This window comes from Toxotes jaculatrix, chromosome 16 (genome assembly GCF_017976425.1).
Source record: "Toxotes jaculatrix isolate fToxJac2 chromosome 16, fToxJac2.pri, whole genome shotgun sequence".
Taxonomy (NCBI): domain Eukaryota; kingdom Metazoa; phylum Chordata; class Actinopteri; family Toxotidae; genus Toxotes; species Toxotes jaculatrix.
The window spans coordinates 23,507,834-23,532,826 of NC_054409.1; the positions used below are offsets into that span (position 1 = coordinate 23,507,834).

The 24,993-nt window shown below is 36.4% G+C and overlaps 1 protein-coding gene and 1 long non-coding RNA gene across 4 annotated transcripts in view; one reads left to right on the plus strand and one right to left on the minus strand.

Moving 5' to 3' along the window:
• The window catches only part of zswim6 (zinc finger, SWIM-type containing 6), a 49,504-nt gene extending 29,038 nt beyond the window's left edge, over positions 1-20,466 (plus strand). Inside the window, exons 6-14 of one of the 2 annotated variants that reach the window (XM_041058898.1) lie at positions 11,635-11,811; positions 11,910-12,056; positions 12,895-13,070; positions 13,938-14,169; positions 14,869-15,004; positions 15,982-16,139; positions 16,237-16,400; positions 16,501-16,582; positions 17,524-20,466. In XM_041058898.1, the coding sequence (XP_040914832.1) occupies positions 11,635-11,811; positions 11,910-12,056; positions 12,895-13,070; positions 13,938-14,169; positions 14,869-15,004; positions 15,982-16,139; positions 16,237-16,400; positions 16,501-16,582; positions 17,524-18,386 (2,135 nt within the window). In that variant the 3' untranslated portion in view covers positions 18,387-20,466. Of the gene's footprint in view, positions 1-11,634; positions 11,812-11,909; positions 12,057-12,894; positions 13,071-13,917; positions 14,170-14,868; positions 15,005-15,981; positions 16,140-16,236; positions 16,401-16,500; positions 16,583-17,523 lie in introns of both variants that reach the window. The other variant, XM_041058897.1, reaches the window with a different exon arrangement.
• Positions 12,284-18,041, minus strand: LOC121195434. 2 transcript variants are annotated; one of them, XR_005895482.1, is made up of 8 exons: positions 17,907-18,041; positions 16,804-17,159; positions 16,213-16,394; positions 15,891-16,130; positions 15,285-15,330; positions 13,265-14,525; positions 12,930-13,086; positions 12,284-12,828 (listed from the first exon to the last, which is right to left on the minus strand). It is a non-coding gene; the product is annotated as an uncharacterized LOC121195434 (long non-coding RNA). The 2 variants fall into 2 exon arrangements; XR_005895481.1 differs by having other exon boundaries at positions 12,930-14,525.
• Positions 20,467-24,993: the final 4,527 nt, after the last annotated feature.

Sequence of the window (24,993 nt, forward strand, 5' to 3'; positions counted from 1 at the left end):
TGACCTCAAAATGTCATAAAAAACGTCATAGTATAGTAAGGCGTCAAAATCGGCCAAAAAAAGTCAAAAATTTTTTTCACCTCAAAATGTCATAAAAAACGTCATAGTATAGTATGGCGTTTTTTTCGGCCAAAAAAAGTCAAAAAATTTTTTCACCGCAAAATGTCATAAAAAACGTCATAGTATAGTAAGGCGTCAAAATCGGGCAAAAAAAGTCAAAAAAATTTTTCACCTCAAAATGTCATAAAAAACGTCATAGTATAGTAAGGCGTCAAAATTGGGCAAAAAAAGTCAAAAAATTTTTTCACCTCAAAATGTCATAAAAAACGTCATAGTATAGTATGGCGTTTTTTTCGGCCAAAAAAAGTCAAAATTTTTTTTCACCTCAAAATGTCATAAAAAAAGTCATAGTATAGTAAGGCGTCAAAATCGGCCAAAAAAAGTCAAAAATTTTTTTCACCTCAAAATGTCATAAAAAGACGTCATAGTATAGTAAGGCGTCAAAATCGGACAAAAAAAGTCAAAATTTTTTTTCACCTCAAAAAGTCATAAAAAACGTCATAGTATAGTATGGCGTTTTTTTCAGCCAACAAAAGTCAAAATTTTTTTTGACCTCAAAATGTCATAAAAAACATCATAGTATAGTAAGGCGTCAAAATCGGACAAAAAAAGTCAAAAAATTTTTTGACCTCAAAATGTCATAAAAAACGTCATAGTATAGTATGGCGTTTTTTTCGGCCAAAAAAAGTCAAAAAATTTTTTGACCTCAAAATGTCATAAAAAACGTCATAGTATAGTAAGGCGTCAAAATCGGGCAAAAAAAGTCAAATTTTTTTTTGACCTCAAAATGTCATAAAAAACGTCATAGTATAGTAAGGCGTCAAAATCGGCCAAAAAAAGTCAAAAAATTTTTTCACCTCAAAATGTCATAAAAAACGTCATAGTATAGTATGGCGTTTTTTTCGGCCAAAAAAAGTCAAAAATTTTTTTGACCTCAAAATGTCATAAAAAAAGTCATAGTATAGTATGGCGTTTTTTTCGGCCAAAAAAAGTCAAAAAATTTTTTCACCTCAAAATGTCATAAAAAAAGTCATAGTATAGTAAGGCGTCAAAATCGGACAAAAAAAGTCAAAATTTTTTTTCACCTCAAAATGTCATAAAAAACGTCATAGTATAGTATGGCGTTTTTTTTCGGCCAAAAAAAGTCAAAAAATTTTTTCACCTCAAAATGTCATAAAAAACGTCATAGTATAGTATGGCGTTTTTTTTTTCGGCCAAAAAAAGTCAATTTTTTTTCACCTCAAAATGCCATAAAAAACGTCATAGTATAGTATGGCGTTTTTTTCGGCCAAAAAAAGTCAAAAATTTTTTTCACCACAAAATGTCATAAAAAACGTCATAGTATAGTATGGCGTTTTTTTCGGCCAAAAAAAGTCAAAAATTTTTTTCACCGCAAAATGTCATAAAAAACGTCATAGTATAGTAAGGCGTCAAAATCGGACAAAAAAAGTCAAAAATTTTTTTCACCTCAAAATGTCATAAAAAACGTCATAGTATAGTATGGCGTTTTTTTCGGCCAAAAAAAGTCAAAAAATTTTTTCACCTCAAAATGTCATAAAAAACGTCATAGTATAGTATGGCGTTTTTTTCGGCCAAAAAAAGTCAAAAATTTTTTTCACCTCAGAATGTCATAAAAAAAGTCATAGTATAGTATGGCGTTTTTTTCGGCCAAAAAAAGTCAAAATTTTTTTTCACCTCAAAATGTCATAAAAAACGTCATAGTATAGTAAGGCGTCAAAATCGGACAAAAAAAGTCAAAATTTTTTTTCACCTCAAAATGTCATAAAAAACGTCATAGTATAGTATGGCGTTTTTTTCGGCCAAAAAAAGTCAAAAAATTTTTTCACCTCAAAATGTCATAAAAAACGTCATAGTATAGTATGGCGGTTTTTTTTCGGCCAAAAAAAGTCAATTTTTTTTCACCTCAAAAATCCATAAAAAACGTCATAGTATAGTATGGCGTTTTTTTCGGCCAAAAAAAGTCAAAAAATTTTTTCACCTCAAAATGTCATAAAAAACGTCATAGTATAGTAAGGCGTCAAAATCGGACAAAAAAAGTCAAAATTTTTTTTCACCTCAAAATGTCATAAAAAACGTCATAGTATAGTATGGCGTTTTTTTCGGCCAAAAAAAGTCAAAAAATTTTTTCACCTCAAAATGTCATAAAAAACGTCATAGTATAGTATGGCGTTTTTTTTTTCGGCCAAAAAAAGTCAAAATTTTTTTTCACCTCAAAATGTCATAAAAAACGTCATAGTATAGTAAGGCGTCAAAATCGGACAAAAAAAGTCAAAAATTTTTTTCACCTCAAAATGTCATAAAAAACGTCATAGTATAGTAAGGCGTCAAAATCGGACAAAAAAAGTCAAAAAAATTTTTCACCTCAAAATGTCATAAAAAACGTCATAGTATAGTATGGCGTTTTTTTCAGCCAACAAAAGTCAAAATTTTTTTTCACCTCAAAATGTCATAAAAAACATCATAGTATAGTAAGGCGTCAAAATCGGACAAAAAAAGTCAAAAAAATTTTTCACCTCAAAATGTCATAAAAAACGTCATAGTATAGTATGGCGTTTTTTTCGGCCAAAAAAAGTCAAAAAATTTTTTGACCTCAAAATGTCATAAAAAACGTCATAGTATAGTAAGGCGTCAAAATCGGGCAAAAAAAGTCAAATTTTTTTTTGACCTCAAAATGTCATAAAAAACGTCATAGTATAGTAAGGCGTCAAAATCGGACAAAAAAAGTCAAAAATTTTTTTCACCTCAAAATGTCATAAAAAACGTCATAGTATAGTATGGCGTTTTTTTCGGCCAAAAAAAGTCACAAATTTTTTTGACCTCAAAATGTCATAAAAAACGTCATAGTATAGTAAGGCGTCAAAATCGGACAAAAAAAGTCAAAAAATTTTTTCACCTCAAAATGTCATAAAAAACGTCATAGTATAGTAAGGCGTCAAAATCGGACAAAAAAAGTCAAAAATTTTTTTCACCTCAAAATGTCATAAAAAACGTCATAGTATAGTAAGGCGTCAAAATCGGACAAAAAAAGTCAAAAATTTTTTTCACCTCAAAATGTCATAAAAAACGTCATAGTATAGTAAGGCGTCAAAATCGGACAAAAAAAGTCCAAAAATTTTTTCACCTCAAAATGTCATAAAAAACGTCATAGTATAGTATGGCGTTTTTTTCGGCCAAAAAAAGTCAAAATTTTTTTTTTTCACCTCAAAATGTCATAAAAAACGTCATAGTATAGTATGGCGTTTTTTTCGGCCAAAAAAAGTCAAAAATTTTTTTGACCTCAAAATGTCATAAAAAACGTCATAGTATAGTATGGCGTTTTTTTCGGCCAAAAAAAGTCAAAATTTTTTTTCACCTCAAAATGTCATAAAAAACGTCATAGTATAGTAAGGCGTCAAAATCGGACAAAAAAAGTCAAAATTTTTTTTCACCTCAAAATGTCATAAAAAACGTCATAGTATAGTATGGCGTTTTTTTCGGCCAAAAAAAGTCAAAAATTTTTTTCACCTCAAAATGTCATAAAAAACGTCATAGTATAGTATGGCGTTTTTTTCGGCCAAAAAAAGTCAAAAATTTTTTTCACCTCAAAATGTCATAAAAAACGTCATAGTATAGTAAGGCGTCAAAATCGGACAAAAAAAGTCAAAATTTTTTTTCACCTCAAAATGTCATAAAAAACGTCATAGTATAGTAAGGCGTCAAAATCGGGCAAAAAAAGTCAAATTTTTTTCACCTCAAAAAGTCATAAAAAACGTCATAGTATAGTAAGGCGTCAAAATCGGACAAAAAAAGTCAAATTTTTTTTTCACCTCAAAATGTCATAAAAAACGTCATAGTATAGTATGGCGTTTTTTTCGGCCAAAAAAAGTCAAAAAATTTTTTGACCTCAAAATGTCATAAAAAACATCATAGTATAGTAAGGTGTCAAAATCGGGCAAAAAAAGTCAAAATTTTTTTCACCTCAAAATGTCATAAAAAACGTCATAGTATAGTATGGCGTTTTTTTCGGCCAAAAAAAGTCAAAATTTTTTTTCACCTCAAAATTTCATAAAAAACGTCATAGTATAGTAAGGCGTCAAAATCGGACAAAAAAAGTCAAAATTTTTTTTCACCTCAAAATGTCATAAAAAACGTCATAGTATAGTATGGCGTTTTTTTCGGCCAAAAAAAGTCAAAATTTTTTTTAACCTCAAAATGTCATAAAAAACATCATAGTATAGTAAGGCATCAAAATCGGCCAAAAAAAGTCAAAATTTTTTTTCACCTCAAAATGTCATAAAAAACGTCATAGTATAGTAAGGCGTCAAAATCGGACAAAAAAAAGTCAAAATTTTTTTTGACCTCAAAAAGTCATAAAAAATGTCATAGTATAGTATGGCGTTTTTTTCGGCCAAAAAAAGTCAAAAAAATTTTTCACCTCAAAATGTCATAAAAAACGTCATAGTATAGTATGGCGTTTTTTTCGGCCAAAAAAAGTCAAAAAATTTTTTGACCTCAAAATGTAATAAAAAAAGTCATAGTATAGTATGGCGTTTTTTTCGGCCAAAAAAAGTCAAAATTTTTTTTCACCTCAAAATGTCATAAAAAAACGTCATAGTATAGTATGGCGTTTTTTTCGGCCAAAAAAAGTCAAAAAATTTTTTCACCTCAAAATGTCATAAAAAACGTCATAGTATAGTATGGCGTTTTTTTCGGCCAAAAAAAGTCAAAAATTTTTTTCACCTCAAAATGTCATAAAAAACGTCATAGTATAGTATGGCGTTTTTTTCGGCCAAAAAAAGTCAAAAATTTTTTTCACCGCAAAATGTCATAAAAAACGTCATAGTATAGTAAGGCGTCAAAATCGGGCAAAAAAAGTCAAAAATTTTTTTCACCTCAAAATGTCATAAAAAACGTCATAGTATAGTAAAGCGTCAAAATCGGACAAAAAAAGTCAAAAATTTTTTTCACCTCAAAATGTCATAAAAAACGTCATAGTATAGTATGGCGTTTTTTTCGGCCAAAAAAAGTCAAAAAATTTTTTCACCTCAAAATGTCATAAAAAACGTCATAGTATAGTATGGCGTTTTTTTTTTCGGCCAAAAAAAGTCAAAATTTTTTTTCACCTCAAAATGTCATAAAAAACGTCATAGTATAGTAAGGCGTCAAAATCGGACAAAAAAAGTCAAAAATTTTTTTCACCTCAAAATGTCATAAAAAACGTCATAGTATAGTAAGGCGTCAAAATCGGACAAAAAAAGTCAAAAAAATTTTTCACCTCAAAATGTCATAAAAAACGTCATAGTATAGTATGGCGTTTTTTTCAGCCAACAAAAGTCAAAATTTTTTTTCACCTCAAAATGTCATAAAAAACATCATAGTATAGTAAGGCGTCAAAATCGGACAAAAAAAGTCAAAAAAATTTTTCACCTCAAAATGTCATAAAAAACGTCATAGTATAGTATGGCGTTTTTTTCGGCCAAAAAAAGTCAAAAAATTTTTTGACCTCAAAATGTCATAAAAAACGTCATAGTATAGTAAGGCGTCAAAATCGGCCAAAAAAAGTCAAATTTTTTTTTGACCTCAAAATGTCATAAAAAACGTCATAGTATAGTAAGGCGTCAAAATCGGACAAAAAAAGTCAAAAATTTTTTTCACCTCAAAATGTCATAAAAAACATCATAGTATAGTAAGGCGTCAAAATCGGCCAAAAAAAGTCAAAAATTTTTTTCACCTCAAAATGTCATAAAAAACGTCATAGTATAGTATGGCGTTTTTTTCGGCCAAAAAAAGTCAAAATTTTTTTTCACCTCAAAATGTCATAAAAAACGTCATAGTATAGTAAGGCGTCAAAATCGGGCAAAAAAAGTCAAATTTTTTTACCTCAAAATGTCATAAAAAACGTCATAGTATAGTATGGCGTTTTTTTCGGCCAAAAAAAGTCAAAAATTTTTTTCACCTCAAAATGTCATAAAAAACGTCATAGTATAGTATGGCGTTTTTTTCGGCCAAAAAAAGTCAAAATTTTTTTTCACCTCAAAATGTCATAAAAAACGTCATAGTATAGTAAGGCGTCAAAATCGGACAAAAAAAGTCAAAAATTTTTTTCACCTCAAAATGTCATAAAAAACGTCATAGTATAGTAAGGCGTCAAAATCGGCCAAAAAAAGTCAAAAATTTTTTTCACCTCAAAATGTCATAAAAAACGTCATAGTATAGTATGGCGTTTTTTTCGGCCAAAAAAAGTCAAAATTTTTTTTCACCTCAAAATGTCATAAAAAACGTCATAGTATAGTATGGCGTTTTTTTCGGCCAAAAAAAGTCAAAAATTTTTTTCACCTCAAAATGTCATAAAAAACGTCATAGTATAGTAAGGCGTCAAAATCGGACAAAAAAAGTCAAAATTTTTTTTCACCTCAAAATGTCATAAAAAACGTCATAGTATAGTAAGGCGTCAAAATCGGACAAAAAAAGTCAAATTTTTTTCACCTCAAAAAGTCATAAAAAACGTCATAGTATAGTATGGCGTTTTTTTCGGCCAAAAAAAGTCAAAAATTTTTTTGACCTCAAAATGTCATAAAAAACATCATAGTATAGTAAGGCGTCAAAATCGGACAAAAAAAGTCAAAATTTTTTTTCACCTCAAAATGTCATAAAAAACATCATAGTATAGTAAGGCGTTTTTTTCGGCCAAAAAAAGTCAAAAATTTTTTTCACCTCAAAATGTCATAAAAAATGTCATAGTATAGTATGGCGTTTTTTTCGGCCAAAAAAAGTCAAAATTTTTTTTCACCTCAAAATGTCATAAAAAACGTCATAGTATAGTATGGCGTTTTTTTCAGCCAAAAAAAGTCAAAAATTTTTTTGACCTCAAAAAGTCATAAAAAACATCATAGTATAGTAAGTCGTCAAAATCGGCCAAAAAAAGTCAAAAATTTTTTTCACCTCAAAATGTCATAAAAAACGTCATAGTATAGTATGGCGTTTTTTTCGGCCAAAAAAAGTCAAAATTTTTTTTCACCTCAAAATGTCATAAAAAACATCATAGTATAGTAAGGTGTCAAAATCGGGCAAAAAAAGTCAAATTTTTTTTCACCTCAAAATGTCATAAAAAACGTCATAGTATAGTATGGCGTTTTTTTCGGCCAAAAAAAGTCAAAAATTTTTTTCACCTCAAAATTTCATAAAAAACGTCATAGTATAGTAAGGCGTCAAAATCGGACAAAAAAAGTCAAAAATTTTTTTCACCTCAAAATGTCATAAAAAACGTCATAGTATAGTATGGCGTTTTTTTCGGCCAAAAAAAGTCAAAAATTTTTTTCACCTCAAAATGTCATAAAAAACGTCATAGTATAGTAAGGCGTCAAAATCGGACAAAAAAAAGTCAAAATTTTTTTTGACCTCAAAAAGTCATAAAAAATGTCATAGTATAGTAAGGCGTCAAAATCGGCCAAAAAAAGTCCAAAAATTTTTTCACCTCAAAATGTCATAAAAAACGTCATAGTATAGTATGGCGTTTTTTTCGGCCAAAAAAAGTCAAAAATTTTTTTGACCTCAAATTGTCATAAAAAACGTCATAGTATAGTATGGCGTTTTTTTCGGCCAAAAAAAGTCAAAATTTTTTTTCACCTCAAAATGTCATAAAAAACGTCATAGTATAGTATGGCGTTTTTTTCGGCCAAAAAAAGTCAAAATTTTTTTTCACCTCAAAATGTCATAAAAAACATCATAGTATAGTAAGGCATCAAAATCGGACAAAAAAAGTCAAAATTTTTTTTCACCTCAAAAAGTCATAAAAAACGTCATAGTATAGTAAGGCGTCAAAATCGGACAAAAAAAGTCAAAATTTTTTTTCACCTCAAAAAGTCATAAAAAACGTCATAGTATAGTATGGCGTTTTTTTCAGCCAACAAAAGTCAAAATTTTTTTTCACCTCAAAATGTCATAAAAAACATCATAGTATAGTAAGGCGTCAAAATCGGACAAAAAAAGTCAAAATTTTTTTTCACCTCAAAATGTCATAAAAAACGTCATAGTATAGTATGGCGTTTTTTTCGGCCCAAAAAAGTCAAAAAATTTTTTGACCTCAAAATGTCATAAAAAAACGTCATAGTATAGTAAGGTGTCAAAATCAGGCAAAAAAAGTCAAATTTTTTTTTGACCTCAAAATGTCATAAAAAACGTCATAGTATAGTAAGGCGTCAAAATCGGACAAAAAAAGTCAAAAATTTTTTTCACCTCAAAATGTCATAAAAAACGTCATAGTATAGTATGGCGTTTTTTTCGGACAAAAAAAGTCAAAAAAATTTTTGACCTCAAAATGTCATAAAAAACGTCATAGTATAGTAAGGTGTCAAAATCGGGCAAAAAAAGTCAAATTTTTTTTGACCTCAAAATGTCATAAAAAACGTCATAGTATAGTATGGCGTTTTTTTCGGCCAAAAAAAGTCAAAATTTTTTTTCACCTCAAAATGTCATAAAAAACGTCATAGTATAGTAAGGCGTCAAAATCGGACAAAAAAAGTCAAAAAATTTTTTTGACCTCAAAATGTCATAAAAAACGTCATAGTATAGTATGGCGTTTTTTTCGGCCAAAAAAAGTCAAAAAATTTTTTCACCTCAAAATGTCATAAAAAACGTCATAGTATAGTATGGCGTTTTTTTCGGCCAAAAAAAGTCAAAATTTTTTTTCACCTCAAAATTTCATAAAAAACGTCATAGTATAGTAAGGCATCAAAATCGGACAAAAAAAGTCAAAATTTTTTTTCACCTCAAAATGTCATAAAAAACGTCATAGTATAGTAAGGCGTCAAAATCGGACAAAAAAAGTCAAAATTTTTTTTCACCTCAAAAAGTCATAAAAAACGTCATAGTATAGTATGGCGTTTTTTTCGGCCAAAAAAAGTCAAAAATTTTTTTGACCTCAAAATGTCATAAAAAACATCATAGTATATTAAGGCGTCAAAATCGGACAAAAAAAGTCAAAATTTTTTTTCACCTCAAAATGTCATAAAAAACGTCATAGTATAGTATGGCGTTTTTTTCGGCCAAAAAAAGTCAAAATTTTTTTTCACCTCAAAATGTCATAAAAAACGTCATAGTATAGTATGGCGTTTTTTTTTTCGGCCAAAAAAAGTCAAAAATTTTTTTCACCTCAAAATGTCATAAAAAACGTCATAGTATAGTATGGCGTTTTTTTCGGCCAAAAAAAGTCAAAAAATTTTTTCACCTCAAAATGTCATAAAAAATGTCATAGTATAGTATGGCGTTTTTTTCGGCCAAAAAAAGTCAAAATTTTTTTTGACCTCAGAATGTCATAAAAAACGTCATAGTATAGTATGGCGTTTTTTTCGGCCAAAAAAAGTCACAATTTTTTTTGACCTCAAAATGTCATAAAAAACATCATAGTATATTAAGGCGTCAAAATCGGACAAAAAAAGTCAAAAATTTTTTTCACCTCAAAATGTCATAAAAAACGTCATAGTATAGTATGGCGTTTTTTTTTTCGGCCAAAAAAAGTCAAATTTTTTTTTCACCTCAAAATGTCATAAAAAACGTCATAGTAAAGTATGGCGTTTTTTTCGGCCAAAAAAAGTCAAAAATTTTTTTCACCTCAAAATGTCATAAAAAAACGTCATAGTATAGTAAGGCGTCAAAATCGGACAAAAAAAGTCAAAAATTTTTTTCACCTCAAAATGTCATAAAAAACGTCATAGTATAGTATGGCGTTTTTTTCGGACAAAAAAAGTCAAAAAAAATTTTGACCTCAAAATGTCATAAAAAACATCATAGTATAGTAAGGTGTCAAAATCGGGCAAAAAAAGTCAAATTTTTTTTGACCTCAAAATGTCATAAAAAACGTCATAGTATAGTATGGCGTTTTTTTCGGCCAAAAAAAGTCAAAAATTTTTTTCACCTCAAAATGTCATAAAAAACGTCATAGTATAGTAAGGCGTCAAAATCGGACAAAAAAAGTCAAAATTTTTTTTCACCTCAAAATGTCATAAAAAACGTCATAGTATAGTATGGTGTTTTTTTCGGCCAAAAAAAGTCAAATTTTTTTTTCACCTCAAAATGTCATAAAAAACGTCATAGTATAGTATGGCGTTTTTTTCGGCCAAAAAAAGTCAAAATTTTTTTTCACCTCAAAATGTCATAAAAAACGTCATAGTATAGTATGGCGTTTTTTTCGGCCAAAAAAAGTCAAAATTTTTTTTGACCTCAAAATGTCATAAAAAACGTCATAGTATAGTAAGGCATCAAAATCGGACAAAAAAAGTCAAAATTTTTTTTCACCTCAAAATGTCATAAAAAACGTCATAGTATAGTAAGGCGTCAAAATCGGACAAAAAAAGTCAAAATTTTTTTTCACCTCAAAAAGTCATAAAAAACGTCATAGTATAGTATGGCGTTTTTTTCGGCCAAAAAAAGTCAAAATTTTTTTTGACCTCAAAATGTCATAAAAAACATCATAGTATATTAAGGCGTCAAAATCGGACAAAAAAAGTCAAAAATTTTTTTCACCTCAAAATGTCATAAAAAACGTCATAGTATAGTATGGCGTTTTTTTTTTTTCGGCCAAAAAAAGTCAAAAATTTTTTTCACCTCAAAATGTCATAAAAAACGTCATAGTATAGTATGGCGTTTTTTTCGGCCAAAAAAAGTCAAAAAATTTTTTCACCTCAAAATGTCATAAAAAACGTCATAGTATAGTATGGCGTTTTTTTCGGCCAAAAAAAGTCAAAAATTTTTTTCACCTCAAAATGTCATAAAAAACGTCATAGTATAGTAAGGCGTCAAAATCGGACAAAAAAAGTCAAAATTTTTTTTCACCTCAAAAAGTCATAAAAAACATAGTATATTAAGGCGTCAAAATCGGACAAAAAAAGTCAAAAAATTTTTTCACCTCAAAATGTCATAAAAAACGTCATAGTATAGTATGGCGTTTTTTTTTCGGCCAAAAAAAGTCAAAATTTTTTTTCACCTCAAAATGTCATAAAAACCGTCATAGTAAAGTATGGCGTTTTTTTCGGCCAAAAAAAGTCAAAAATTTTTTTCACCTCAAAATGTCATAAAAAATGTCATAGTATAGTATGGCGTTTTTTTCGGACAAAAAAAGTCAACATTTTTTTTGACCTCAAAAAGTCATAAAAAACGTCATAGTATAGTAAGGCGTCAAAATCGGGCAAAAAAAGTCAAATTTTTTTTTGACCTCAAAATGTCATAAAAAACGTCATAATATAGTAAGGCGTCAAAATCGGACAAAAAAAGTCAAAAAATTTTTTCACCTCAAAATGTCATAAAAAACGTCATGGTATAGTATGGCGTTTTTTTCGGCCAAAAAAAGTCAAAAATTTTTTTCACCTCAAAATGTCATAAAAAACGTCATAGTATAGTATGGCGTTTTTTTCGGCCAAAAAAAGTCAAAATTTTTTTTCACCTCAAAATGTCATAAAAAACGTCATAGTATAATCTATTAGGTATCAGGTATATTAGGTATCGAACTAAATGTAATGTCGAAATGATAATGGGAACCTCTGTGCTACCACCTGACCTCTCTTTGTTCCACTCTTTCAGATTCACTGACTCGGCCTCACCGGACTGTGTTCACGCGAGCCATCGAGGCCTGCGACCTGCACTGGCAGGACCCCCACCTGCAACACATCATCACCGAGGACCACTACGCCAACTACTGTTACCATGACAACCTGGACAGCTCCCTCTTCGACGCCCGAGGGTGGCCCCTGTGGCACGGTGAGAGAGCGGGGGACACGTGGTCAGGGGCAACGCGAGTTAAATTAATAAGAGGCGAAGGGAGAAAATGAAATGTCTTTTCTTCTTCCATCTGGCAGAGCACGTCCCCACCGCCTGTGCACGGGTAGACGCCCTGAGATCACACGGTTACCCCAAGGAAGCGCTCAGGCTGGCCATCGCCATCGTCAACACGCTGAGGAGGCAACAGCAGAAACAGCTGGACTTCTTCCGCACTCATAAAAAAGGTCAGTTTATCCTCCATCAAGCTTTTTTTATGTAACTGGGCTCCTAAAACTTTTAAAGGATGGATAAGAATATAAAGCTCGGATCCTGTGTGGTATGAGTTCTGTATACAAAGCTTGAAAAGAAACACTAAATCATGATTTGAGTTTTTTTTTTTTTTTTTTACTCAGTATTTCATTTCACTGCACAGAAACAACTCCAGTAATCACTGAGACTGAGAAGCCATCACTCACATTTTACAGACGTGTCAGAACATTTAATATTAGGCCATAAACCTTCACATATTCATGATTTCATATTTAATATGTTCTGCAGGAGCCTTCTGTCAATCATAATACAATCAAACCATCTCAGACACTTTTGCCTGCAATAAAAAGTAAAGTTAGATTTTACAGTTCCAGTTTAAAATGGCTGTATTCTTTCATGAAAGCAGAAGCCCTTAAGATTTTGTTTTACAGAGGAAAAACAATGATTAAGGAAATAGTAAATATTTTAACAGTGTGCTAAAAGCTGCAGAACAATTAACAGTAATAAAAGACATTAAGAAACAAACTGGTGAAAACAATTCACGCAGGCAAATGTTTTTCTGATTCATCACATCTTCAGTCAGTTATTCAGATCTAATCTGGTCCAGATCCGAAGAGTTTTCAGTTGCTCTGTGTTACTGTGTCCTCTGGAGGTTTCGGGTTTCTACTTCTCTTCTGTATAAGTTGCACATTGGACCAGGATTTGTTGTCCACAGAAGTTGCGGCTGCATCTCTTCTTTTCAGACACCTTCATAACAGCACAGCATAAATAATTTCATTCACAGTCTGTGTGTATGTATGTATGTTACTGCAGAGCTGCTCCATAAAGGCATAACATCAGTGACCAACCTGGAGGGCTGGGTGGGCCACCCTCTGGACCCCATCGGGACTCTGTTCAGCACCCTGATGGAGACGGGGCAGGGCAGCGAGGACGGAGCCACGGTCCTGCTCGACTTCTCAGGTAAACACCGACACACAACACAGGAGGAAGTACTCAGGTCCTTTACTGAGGCAGCGAGTTCCACACACAAAGACAATTCAAAGGGCTTTAACAGCAAAACGTTTCAAAGAAAAACAACATAAAAATCAAAGTTCTGATACAGTTTTTTTCCCACTTGAATAACTGTAGTGAGTAAATGCAGTAAATGCAGTGATACAGATACTGCTGCAGACACTGAACACACATTTACACTGCAGTGATTGCGTCTTCCTGTCAGAGCTCCGGGCCCTCAGGTCGCAATCAGCAGTGATGACACAGACGCGCTGATTGGCCTGCAGTCATCCTCCAATAACAGCTCATGAATTAGAAATGCAGCAGGAAAAACACTCCAATTAAAATGCATTAATTATGCAGGGAGCTCAGCTCCACGAATTCCAGCTCACTGTAGCCAGAGAGGACGGTCGCGGCAGCTCTCAGCCACAGTGAGTTTCTCTTGGAAAGTAGGTGAAGTGATCGGCAACATGTTGAAGCCACTGCATAGAAAAAGTTGTGAAAGTTTTCAATTAAGACTCTATTTATATCTGAGTGTGTGTGTGTGTATTCATTAGGGACTGTTAGCCCTCCTGGGATGAACTGTGAGGTCTGCTAAGACATCATTAAGCCATTAAAACACATGATTACCATCCTCAGGAGAATACACTCTGAAACAGGAACACCAGAGTGAACAAATAGATCAATAGATGTATCAATACTCAGCTCCACAGCCCATAGGGAACATTTTCCTACCTGAGTCATCTCTCTCACTAGGGATGAGTTTCCATAGCATTTTATCGAATCACAATCCAGTTCTGAATCTGCTTATTGAATCTGAATCGTCTGCTTCACCCCCCCCCACAGGTTCAGGCAGGAGGACGGAGCATCCTGTCTTCCCGGCGCAGCGTTTCCTGGAGGAGGGGGAGTCGTTCGTGTCGCTGGCTGCGGAGACGGCTCTGATTGGTTTGGGCCAACAGAGGGTGATGCCAGACGGCCTCTACGCCCAGGAGAAAGTGTGTCGCAACGAAGAGCAGCTATTGGCCAAGCTCCAAGAAGTCAATTTAGACGACTCGTTGGTGAAGATCTTCCGGAAGCAAGCGGTTTACCTGCTAGAGGGTGAGTGAGGCTCAGACATCGTGAAGCACTTTCAGGTTCTAGATTCTCTAACGCGAGGGTCTGATGCTGTTCTCACGTCTTGAATCGTGGCCTATGGGCATAAATGAACAAGAGATTTAGCCATTTTTTTCCAGCCCAAGTTTATTTGTCAGTTTACAGTAAAGAAACACGTCAGAAAGTATGGAGAGATGAACTAACACATGGAATAATGTCAGTCGTACCCTTTAAAACGTTGGTTTAGATTAAACTGAATTACGACCTTAGAGAAAAGCAATAATGAAACGAATACACGTAATTTTCTGTACTTATCTTTTTTCGTCGTACCACCCTGTGGCTCTGAGTAAAACCGCTTCCACCTACAAAGAGGAACAGATTGTTCAGAGAAATAAAGGGTGGATCCATCTGAATGACTTTTCCTAGAACCGTCAACCTTCGATCTCATCTGAGATTCTTGTAATTTACGGGCGAGTTCATGTTATTTCGGACTGTAATGTGACGCCAGGCTAACTAACAAGCTGATCCTCATTCTGATACTGGGCTGAGTAATTCTGTTCAGATCAGTCTGTGTGTTTGATCAGCGGATCAGTCATAGTGTGAACTATCGTGCTGCTGTTCTCCGACCTCTGAAATCTGTGACGTTACACTGATCTCTCTGACTCTGACTGAACCCATCTTTGTTTCGTGTCTTGCTTCCTCCAGCTGGTCCTTACAGTGGTCTGGGAGAGTTGCTCTACAGAGAAAGCGTCCCCATGCACACTTTTGCCAAGTATCTGTTCACCTCGCTGCTACCTCACGACGCTGAACTGGCGTACAAAATTGCACTGAGGGCCATGAGGTGAGTGAAGACAGTTAGTGTCCATACCAGCGTTTCCAGGCTGTTTTAGGACAAATCTTATTTTTCATGAGCTACGTGATCCAAATACTGGAGCCCCTGATTCAGAATGACTAAGTTCATAATATAAACAAATAATGAAACACCTCTGTTGTGTTTTCAGTTATATAGACATTTAAAATGAACAACCACAGACAAAAGTTAATGGTTAACTAAAGCTCTGTTTTCAGGCTGTTTTATCCTGGACAGTTGAAAGAGAGAGAAAAAGATGCGTTTACTTTACCCGGCATCGTGACGTTGTACTCGTGGTGATGAAAGACGAAACAGAGCTAAAGAGAGAGGGAGACAGAGAGTTATTACCCTTTAACTGCCACGTCCTTCTCTGCCTCCTTGAGAGAGCGTGATGGATACGGACATGGAGAAGGAGAGGCGGATTTAGGAGCTATCTGGGGCACTGTTTAATGACAAAACCTCCTTTTGCTGGAATATTCACTAAATAATTCAACACTGCTGAAAACGAGTTTTATAAAATGTGTGAATAATAAATACACGCTGTTGGTTTCCTCCCTGACCGCCACGGGAAACTTTATATCTTCTCGCCCCAAATTAGACCCCTTTGATTTTTATAATATGTAAAGCTTTTTTATTTTTTTTCCAATTCCAGACTTGAATTACAAAGGAGGAATATTAAAGTCTTGGTATCATAACAACTATAACTGGATATAACAGGATAGTGTTCGGAGGAAAAAGGAACAGAGCTGTTATTTTTAAACCCGTCCTTATTATAGCCTGAGGCAAAGATCCACCTGAGTTTATGTGGCCAGACACACACAGGAAAACTGTTGATTGGTTCTATAACAGCAGCTTTGCTCTCAAATAATTTCTTTACCTCCAAGAGATGTTCGTCAGAGTGGACAGACGAGTTTCTGTGTGTTTGCGTCTCTCCGTCTGTGCCTAATAAAGTTTTCCTCTGCACTCAGGTTGCCGGTCCTGGAGTCCACGGCCCCCTCCGCTGACTTGTCCCGGCCTCACCATATAGTGTCGGTGGTGCCCAACCGCTACCCTCGCTGGTTCACTCTCAGCCACATAGAGACCCAACAGTGTGAACTGGCCTCCACCATGCTCACTGCTGCTAAAGGTACAAACACAGTGCAGCGATACATCAGCAAAGCGACTAAAGAAAGGATAATTGTGTGTGGACGTAAACTGACCTTTCTTTCACTGTTTGTCTTCAGGCGACGCTCGTAAGCTGCAAACAGTGTTAGAATCCATCCAGAAGAACATCCACTCCTCATCCCACATCTTCAAACTGGCCCAGGATGCCTTCAAAATCGCCACTCTCATGGACAGCCTGCCGGACATCACACTGCTCAAAGTCTCCCTGGAGCTGGGCCTTCAGGTACACAACGCAAACACGCAAACACACAAATGCACAAACAAACACAAGTAAACAACAAACACATCGGGCAGACTCAGAGCTAATGTCATGTTTCTCACAGGTGATGAGAATGACCCTGTCCACCCTGAACTGGCGGAGGAGGGAGATGGTGCGATGGCTCGTCACTTGTGCCACTGAAGTCGGTGAGTTTGTTTTTCCCCACTAAAAGTAAGGGACCGTGAACGTCTCAGCTCTGAATGGGGCTTTTTTTTCGGAGGTAACCTGTAACCCCGGTCTAATAAATCTTAATACATCCTGTGTTGCTTTGGAAGTAAAGAGCGAGGTCACCGCTGAAGGTAGCACAAACCAGGCTTCCATTCAGATTTAGAGCAAACTGTAACTGAAAATGCTCATTCTCACCCACCACGGTAAACACCGGGCCTTCAGGTCCGCCTTCACCAGACGTTCACAGTGGATTTTGGAGGCCTCTCAGCAGGAGGGGAGGGAATGACTGGCAGAGCAGTAATTATGGAAGATTGTGGGCTTCGGGCTGATTAAGTGGGCCTTATGTTTGGACTTGAATACTGAAACCCAGTGGCTGATTTCCCTGAAGTGGACAGGAAGCTCCAGAGGGGAAAACCCTCCTCCCAGATGATTTCTGGTGAATGGTGGGGGAGTGAAAAGGAGTCCCTGTTTCTGCGAGCACAGTTTGAATGGATTCATTGAGAACATGCCAGTTGGTGATGCAGAGTGGGGGCCAGGCCATATAATGTCACAGCCCTGGAAAGAGAGAATCGAATTAGAAGGTAGAAAGCCATTGTGAGACTGGCGACGCATTTTGTTTGTTGGAATTCTGGAAAACTTTAACGATTTTTGAGTACAAACAGTCGAGTGAAAGAAAGAGTAAAGTCTGAACGAAGTGTCCCAGAAGTATTTTTTGCTGTATGATCTGTAGATACATGGTGGAGTTTAATGTCCTCAGGGTCTAAAAGGAGCCACTGGGAACCTCTGTGGTTCCTTCTGAACTGTAAATCTTTAAAAATGGCTCACAAATAAAAACGAATGAATGGAAACACCCACCACAATGAACTCTGCGACAGGTAGAAGACTTCCCGTCCTAACGTTTCTTCTCCTTTCTTTCTAGGTGTGTTTGCACTGGACAGCATCATGCAGAGCTGGTTCACCCTCTTCACCCCCACCGAAGCCACCAGCGTCGTGGCGAGCACAGTCATGTCCAACAGCACCATCGTCCGCCTGCATCTGGACTGCCATCAGCAGGAGAACCTGGCCAACTCCGCCCGCACCCTGGCCCTGCAGTGTGCCATGAAGGACCCCCAAAACTGTGCCCTGGCAGCCCTGACGCTCTGCGAGAAGGACCACATTGCCTTCGAGACAGCCTATCAGATTGTACTGGACGCAGCCGCCACAGGCATGAACTACACACAGCTGTTTACAATAGCACGCTACATGGAGCACCGCGGTTATCCTATGAGGGCGTACAAACTAGCAACGTTAGCCATGACTCACCTGAACCTCAGCTACAACCAAGACACGCACCCGGCCATCAACGACGTGCTGTGGGCGTGTGCGCTCAGCCACTCGCTGGGGAAAAACGAACTGGCAGCGGTCATCCCCCTGGTGGTGAAGAGCGTGAAGTGTGCCACCGTCTTGTCGGACATTTTACGGCGGTGCACGTTAACGACGCCGGGCATGGTGGCGCTGCACAGTCGCAGGAACTCTGGGAAGCTGATGTCTCTGGACAAGGCTCCACTCAGGCAGCTACTGGACGCCACGATCGGGGCCTACATCAACACGACGCACTCCCGGCTCACGCACATCAGCCCGCGCCACTACAGCGAGTTCATCGAGTTCCTCAGTAAAGCCAGAGAGACGTTTCTCATGGCGCACGACGGACACATCCAGTTCACACAGTTCATAGACAACCTGAAACAGATTTACAAGGGCAAGAAGAAACTCATGATGCTCGTTCGAGAGAGATTTGGTTGACAGAGGAACGACAGACCAAGCTGCCCTTCTTTTTCTAACTTGAGTCTCCCTGTTTATCCTTTTTAACTTGAAGTGAAAATCCACTTAAAACAACATTCACACAAATCTTATTCCTACGATTTGGGACCGCTGGGTCTAATGTGATGATGAACTGAAGGGGTGTATTAAGGGGTGAGTTAAAACCGGCAACTGGTTTTTAAAAACTGGCTGAAAAAGTGTCAGTAAGGTTCTGGTGCAACGTAATCTCGTTCCTAATACGTACCTGACGTAGAAGGAATGACAATAAAGTTCTCTGAATTTGAATGAATCTGAAAATAAAAACGCCTGCAAGCTGACTCCACCAAACAAAATGTACTGAAAAGACGTTTTCATCCCAGTCGGATCTTTGTCAGGTCTCAGTGCTTAAAAATGGGTAAACACCCATATATATGATAACATATATTACACAATATCATATATGATAAGCATCTTAATGCAATTAACAATGCAAGAAAGTAAACGTGTAGAAGAACAAAGGCATCAAAACCAACAAAACATGGAAAAATAAAGTTACAAGCTAGAAAAAGTGGATGTTAGGCTTTAGTGACTTTCCCAACATTTTGCTAAGTTATATGACAGTATTTGTAAATAATAATAATAATAGTGATAATAATAAATTAATTTTGAAAGTAGAAGTCAATGTCCAGTTACTTCAAAGTCTTGCTGGGACTAAGTGTTTCCGACCTACATCATGCTGTAGCACTGTAGATAAAGTTACAGGATGTTAACGGCGTAAAATCATTTCTACCTCCACGTAATTCTTCTGTCTGTTTTAAGTAAGAAATTAATTTTAATTTTCCTTTTCCATCATTAAAGGAAAACATGAATCTTACGTCTTTCACATCACTTCAATCTGAACATACAAACTGTATTTTCCATCTGATGATTGAAATAAATCTAAGTTTGAGTGCTGACCTGACAAATTTCCAACTAAGATTGAAACGTTTTGTGACTCGGACTCAGTGTGCAGGCTTTTTTTTTAATGTGTTAAAAAACACGATTTCCTGAAGGCAGATAATTAGACTTTTTTCTATCCGATTCGAGCGTTAGCACAGATCCGTGGTTGATTTCAGCTGTGGAATATTACGGACAGCCCATCGTGATCGGAATGAGACATGAAATATGTTTTAAGGTCAATTTTCTCCTGAAACTGACAAGTTTAAAATCAAAGAGAGAAGAAAAAAGACTAAACTCTAAAAGCGTCACCTGGTATTGATGTGTATAAAAACCATTAAGTTTGCAGAAGCATAGAAGTGTCAAATCGTGGAAGTTTGTGTGTTTCCCTTTACATGTATGAAAGCGGGAGAGTAAGAGTTTTACACTGAGTATATACTGTATCGTCCAGTGGCTAAATGTCCACCTTGCACTCCTCCTACTTCCCTCAGCTAACGTTCACAGCCTCAAAGAGAAAACAAGCGGCTTTAAACCAAATGGAGCAACTCCATCTGAAGTGACGAGTACCTCTTTTAAAGGATCCAGCTTTACTCCTCCCCCTCGCCCAGTCCTCGCCCAGTCCTCACCCAGTCTTCGCCCAGTCCTCGCCCAGTCCTCGCCCAGTCTTCGCCTATCTGCTCAAACAGAGTGAAAGGAAAAACTCCAACTCAACGATCAGAATTCATTCACTGGGTCGATATTTGTTTGTGCCGTCTTCAGGCTGACTGTTCTGGCTTTGCAGTGTTGTCTCAAACGTTGTTTTACAGACACATTTGTCACGGAAACACAACAACGAACTGTCGCAGTGCTTGCTCTTGTGGAAACTTTGCAACTGTCAACATACATTCTCAGGGATTTCTCTAAAAAAAAAAAAAAAAAAGAAAAGAGAAAGAAAGCAGACAAAAAAGAGAACAAAAGCATTTTATCGTCTTGTATATATGAAAGTATATGTCTGAATATGAAAAAATGTATATGTTAACTAATTTATGACAAAATATTCTATGTAAGGCACAATACTTGAAGCTGCAGTACTTTTGGTTTTTGAAACAAGAAAAAAAAAACATATCAGAAGGACTTCAACACGTTCGCCTTGCATTGCATCAGGGGCCAGTTCAGAAAGACGTACATACGAAGTACACGCTGGCACGTTCGGCTCTGCGGACACGCAATGAGCTGCGGGAAGTGGACAAGCAAAAAGTGTATTCTCCTGAACACAGAAGCGTATTGAGGATTGTAGAAGTCAGAGAAAGAGACGACTGTGGAGGCAGAGCAGCGACGACGCTCAGCTGCCGCGTTCCAGTGGACAGAAATCTGCCCTCGTGTCTCCTCCTGCACTGATTCGGTCACAAAATGAAGCTGTTCTACGCTCAGTGTCCATGTCTCCTCTGCTGACATCTCCACTTTGTGCAGGACAGAAGTTTGGCTAAGGCTTTATTTTCAAGTCCTGTGTTTTCCAACTAATTTCCTGGAAACTTTCCTCCTAATTTCCTACAGATTCGCTGGCATTTAGCTGCAAATTACAAGGATGACCCACGGAGTGTGGTGCTCCGGCAACGCTTCATTTTCTGGGTCCACAGATTCCAATTTATTTCCAAATAATCTCCTCAGAAGTTTCCTGGAAAGAACCGAATAATTCGGCAGTAAATGTTGGTAAAACACAAAGTGATCAGCTGTGATTTTTCCCACTTACCTACAACATCATTTCCTAGTTTTCTTTCCTAAAAACTTGAATATAACGAGCAGATGTTTAATAACTGCAGCAACAAACACTTTGTCCTTTGCTCTTTAATTAGTTCCATATTATTTGGGCCTTTCTTGGAAATACTCAGCTGATTATTTAGGAAAGTATGACGAAAATTTCTGGAAACCAGATAGAAAACACAGAACCCGTAAAATAAAAGGTAACAGACGGCTGCTCTGCGCTGTAGGTTTCGACTGTTCCACGTTTCTTTACACTTTGTTGTGTTACTTCTTTATTCCTCCTCCTCTTCGACCGTCTTTAATTTCTCTCTAGAATTCCTCACACACGAGAACAGCCTTCTTTCTTGCCTTGTCTTAATGCTTTAAAATAACCAAATGGGAGTTCTAACTACCAAACCTTTCTCATACTCCAGCCGACTTTGGTTGCAACCTTTTAGTGTCTTTTCATTTGTAGCTGAACTGGCTCTGTGCTCTGTGCTTTAAAAGCTCATCTCATCTGTTTGTCAGTGTCGTCTGTTAGAGGTCTGTCTGTAGGAACAAAATATACTCCCTTTTATTTATTACGTTTGGTAAATGATTGTACAACCATGTCAACATGCTCATGAAGTTGAAACTAAGATTTGATACACTGATCGATTTATTTATGTAACTAAATCACTGTTTTATAAACTTGTTAATGAATCAACATTTTGTTTTGATTAAATTAGTTTTTTGACAGCAGGATGTCGTCTGCTCTCTTTATTATCTGAGCTCCAGTCCGTCCTACGGTTTGTATTTTCCTTTAATCTGTCGGAGAATTTTCACCTTTGATTTATTATTACAATTTATTATCATAAGATAAAGTGAGTTTCGAAATATCGATCACTTAAAGTCTGAAAAGTCATTTCTGAAGAAATTTTACAACTGTTTCTATCGTCTGAACCACTTTTAAAGAAACGTAAAGTAAAACTTCGTTATATGAATTATACATATTAATTACAGATTTATAGGAAAGTAAAATAAAATTATTCCGTCTAAGGGTCAGAGATAAGACATTTGCTTTTTAATTTTAATTAACTTCAGTGTAAGAGAAAATATACATGGCTCAGTTAAATCAATTAAAACTAACGGTGCCGAAATGTAACAGTTCATTATTAATGTAGATTGATTAGAACTGAATGTCATTAACTAATCATCTGAAAGTCTGATATGAAGCTACACGAGAGAAATCAGGAGAAATACGAAGCAGCCGCTCAGGAACAAGAGTTTACAACATAACTATGATCACGCGCTGGTTAGAGGAGCTGGTTTGTGCATCATAATGTGACTCAGGTACTGGTTTTTCTGTGATTATACTGGGATGTCTCTATGCTGCCGAAGTGTGTGAGTCCACACAGTTAAATGCTGCTGATGGATGAAGACTGGATTCTGAAATCAGATCAACGAGCTACAGACAAAATAAAGGACACCAGGAAATATCATAGGACACAAAGGTCACACTGCTCACGTCCATTCAAACAGGGGACACCAGGAGAGTGGGGTGTAAAAGGACAATAACAACAACAACAACAACAATAAAAACAACAACAAAACGCTGCTCCTACTGCTACTGATCCCGGTCAGACCTGAACACCTGTGCACACGGAAACCTGCTCATCGTTTCCATCTCACTAAAACCTTCATGGCTTCTGATTCAAATGGATCAGGATCAAAAAAAAAAAAAGAAGAAGCAAATAAACTGACGTGTATGAGAGAATGACTGCAGGAGTTTTTATTTATTTACGTGTGAAGACGGAGACTCCACAGAAGCCGATGGATTATTGGGATCTCAGTTGGCTCTGGTCGTTCAGCTTCAGCTCCCTCGGCTGTTTCTCTCCACTCTACTGATTAAATGAGGAAAGTTTCTTAACAAACTTTATCAGTGAATCCAGTTATTCTGGTCCCATGTGGTCTGGGACTGCAATTTACTTCCATCCATTTCTATATCGTGTCACTTGTCAGGACTCAGAGATTCTGCTTCTTGAGTTAATTTCAATATTTTCACCATTAGATTTTGTAGAAATCCTCATTAAACAGCTTGTTAGGGGTCTGTCTCATCAAACTGTTACATCAGTACCAGCTGTTATCAATTATTTTATATATTTGAACAAAAGCAAAAACATGTATCCGAAGGTCTTAATGTTGAATTTTGTGTGAACAGTCGCACGGATCAGTGGCCTCGAGGAGGAAGTCATAATTTCTCTTAGTGCTCATTTTACTTCCTGCAAAGATAATTTGGGAATTTTAAGCTTTCCTTATCTACTTCCTGTCTCTTGTCAACAGCGAGCAGGGACCCGTACGGACAGGAAGCTCTTAAAAAAAGGAAGTTTTCTTGAGAAAACAAAAGGACCATTGAATGATGGAAATGTCCAAACTCAGGCCGAGCAGAGACTGAATGGACGTCAGGTCCTGGGGCCTGCAGAAGCTCCCACTACACCATCGACTACACCACTGCTTTCACTCTGAGACTGTTTCTACACATCGTTCATTCTTCTGGCTGCTGTTCAGAGTTTATACAGATTCCACTTTCACTAAGACGTTCAGTCAGTAACCAGATTTATTACTGAATCATTCTGAGATGCCAAACGTTAGTCTCATGTTTACATACATGTTTAATTATCCTAAACTTAGTATTATTATTTAATTTCACAAGAAATTCTTAGCACAAGGTCCGTTTACTGGAAACTGTCCACAGCTTTCATCCTCTTATCATGTGACCTAAGTTGTGTACTTACGTCACTTTATAATAAACCATTAACAATGTTAACAAAAAAAAATCTCTGTCCACTGATGAAGGACACAACAGAAAGTCTGGGAAAATTTCCAGTAAGTGGAACTTACTTCAGTCGTTTGTCAAACTACTGTTTCCGAGGTCAACGACAAACTCGTCTGGGTTTGTGAATATTTCTCGACCTGCTGACTCTACCAGTAAAACCAGTGTAAAACCAGTAACTCAGAAAAGCCTCACATCCACACAGATTCATCTTAAAATGGCTGCCAACAACTCCTCGATCTGTCGCTCACACACCTCCACACAGGCACATTCATATCATGTTGTATCTGCACACTGAGCCCTGGATGCCATCATTGCTACTTGAGGCTTTTGTGGACCACGCACACCAAAACGTCAGTCAGAGCGTATCCTGTCACCAGGCGGCAGCTTATTTCTGTAACCCCATCTGTGTAACTGGCACCACAGATAAATCTTATCACCCTTAATCACACAGATTCTGTGTGGACCGGCCTGTTATCCCGCGCCTGCTGCCACGAGAAAGGTTTGTCTCACGATGTCGGAACTCAGAGTTTCAAAAGGCTCAACTGACCGCGAGATAAGACGGCGTACGTGGGACATTAGAGAGAGACCCTCACTAACCTGTCAACAAAACAGGAAGTCTGTTAACCTCAAACATTAAAGTCTCATCACAGAATTCTATATTTTTCTTAACAAACTCCAACAATAAATTGTTCCTGCTAACGAGTGCGACCCGCAGAGACCTACACCGCTGCACTGTTTGACATGTTCCCTCATTACCAAGAACACACACACTGTAGTTTAACTCTATTTTAATCTCACACACACACACTGCTCACTGGAGCACCTAATGTGGATTAATCCACCGCTGAAAATAGTCCCCAATAAATGCACCATTTTCTCCTGTTTGAGGACCGCTTTCAAAAAACGACTCCGTCCAAATGTAGGTGTAATTTCATCCCAATTTTAGAGGAAATCAGCAAAGGAAAATACAAATGGCTGCACATCTCCATTCACTGCTGCTACTGTGTGAATATTAAGAGATGATGGAAATGATGAGAATAATTAGAGGAGCTCCTGTCAAACGTCTAACGATGGAACGACGACGTTAGAAATACAACATTTCTGTGCATTAATGTGAGGAAGGTTACAGATCCACAAACG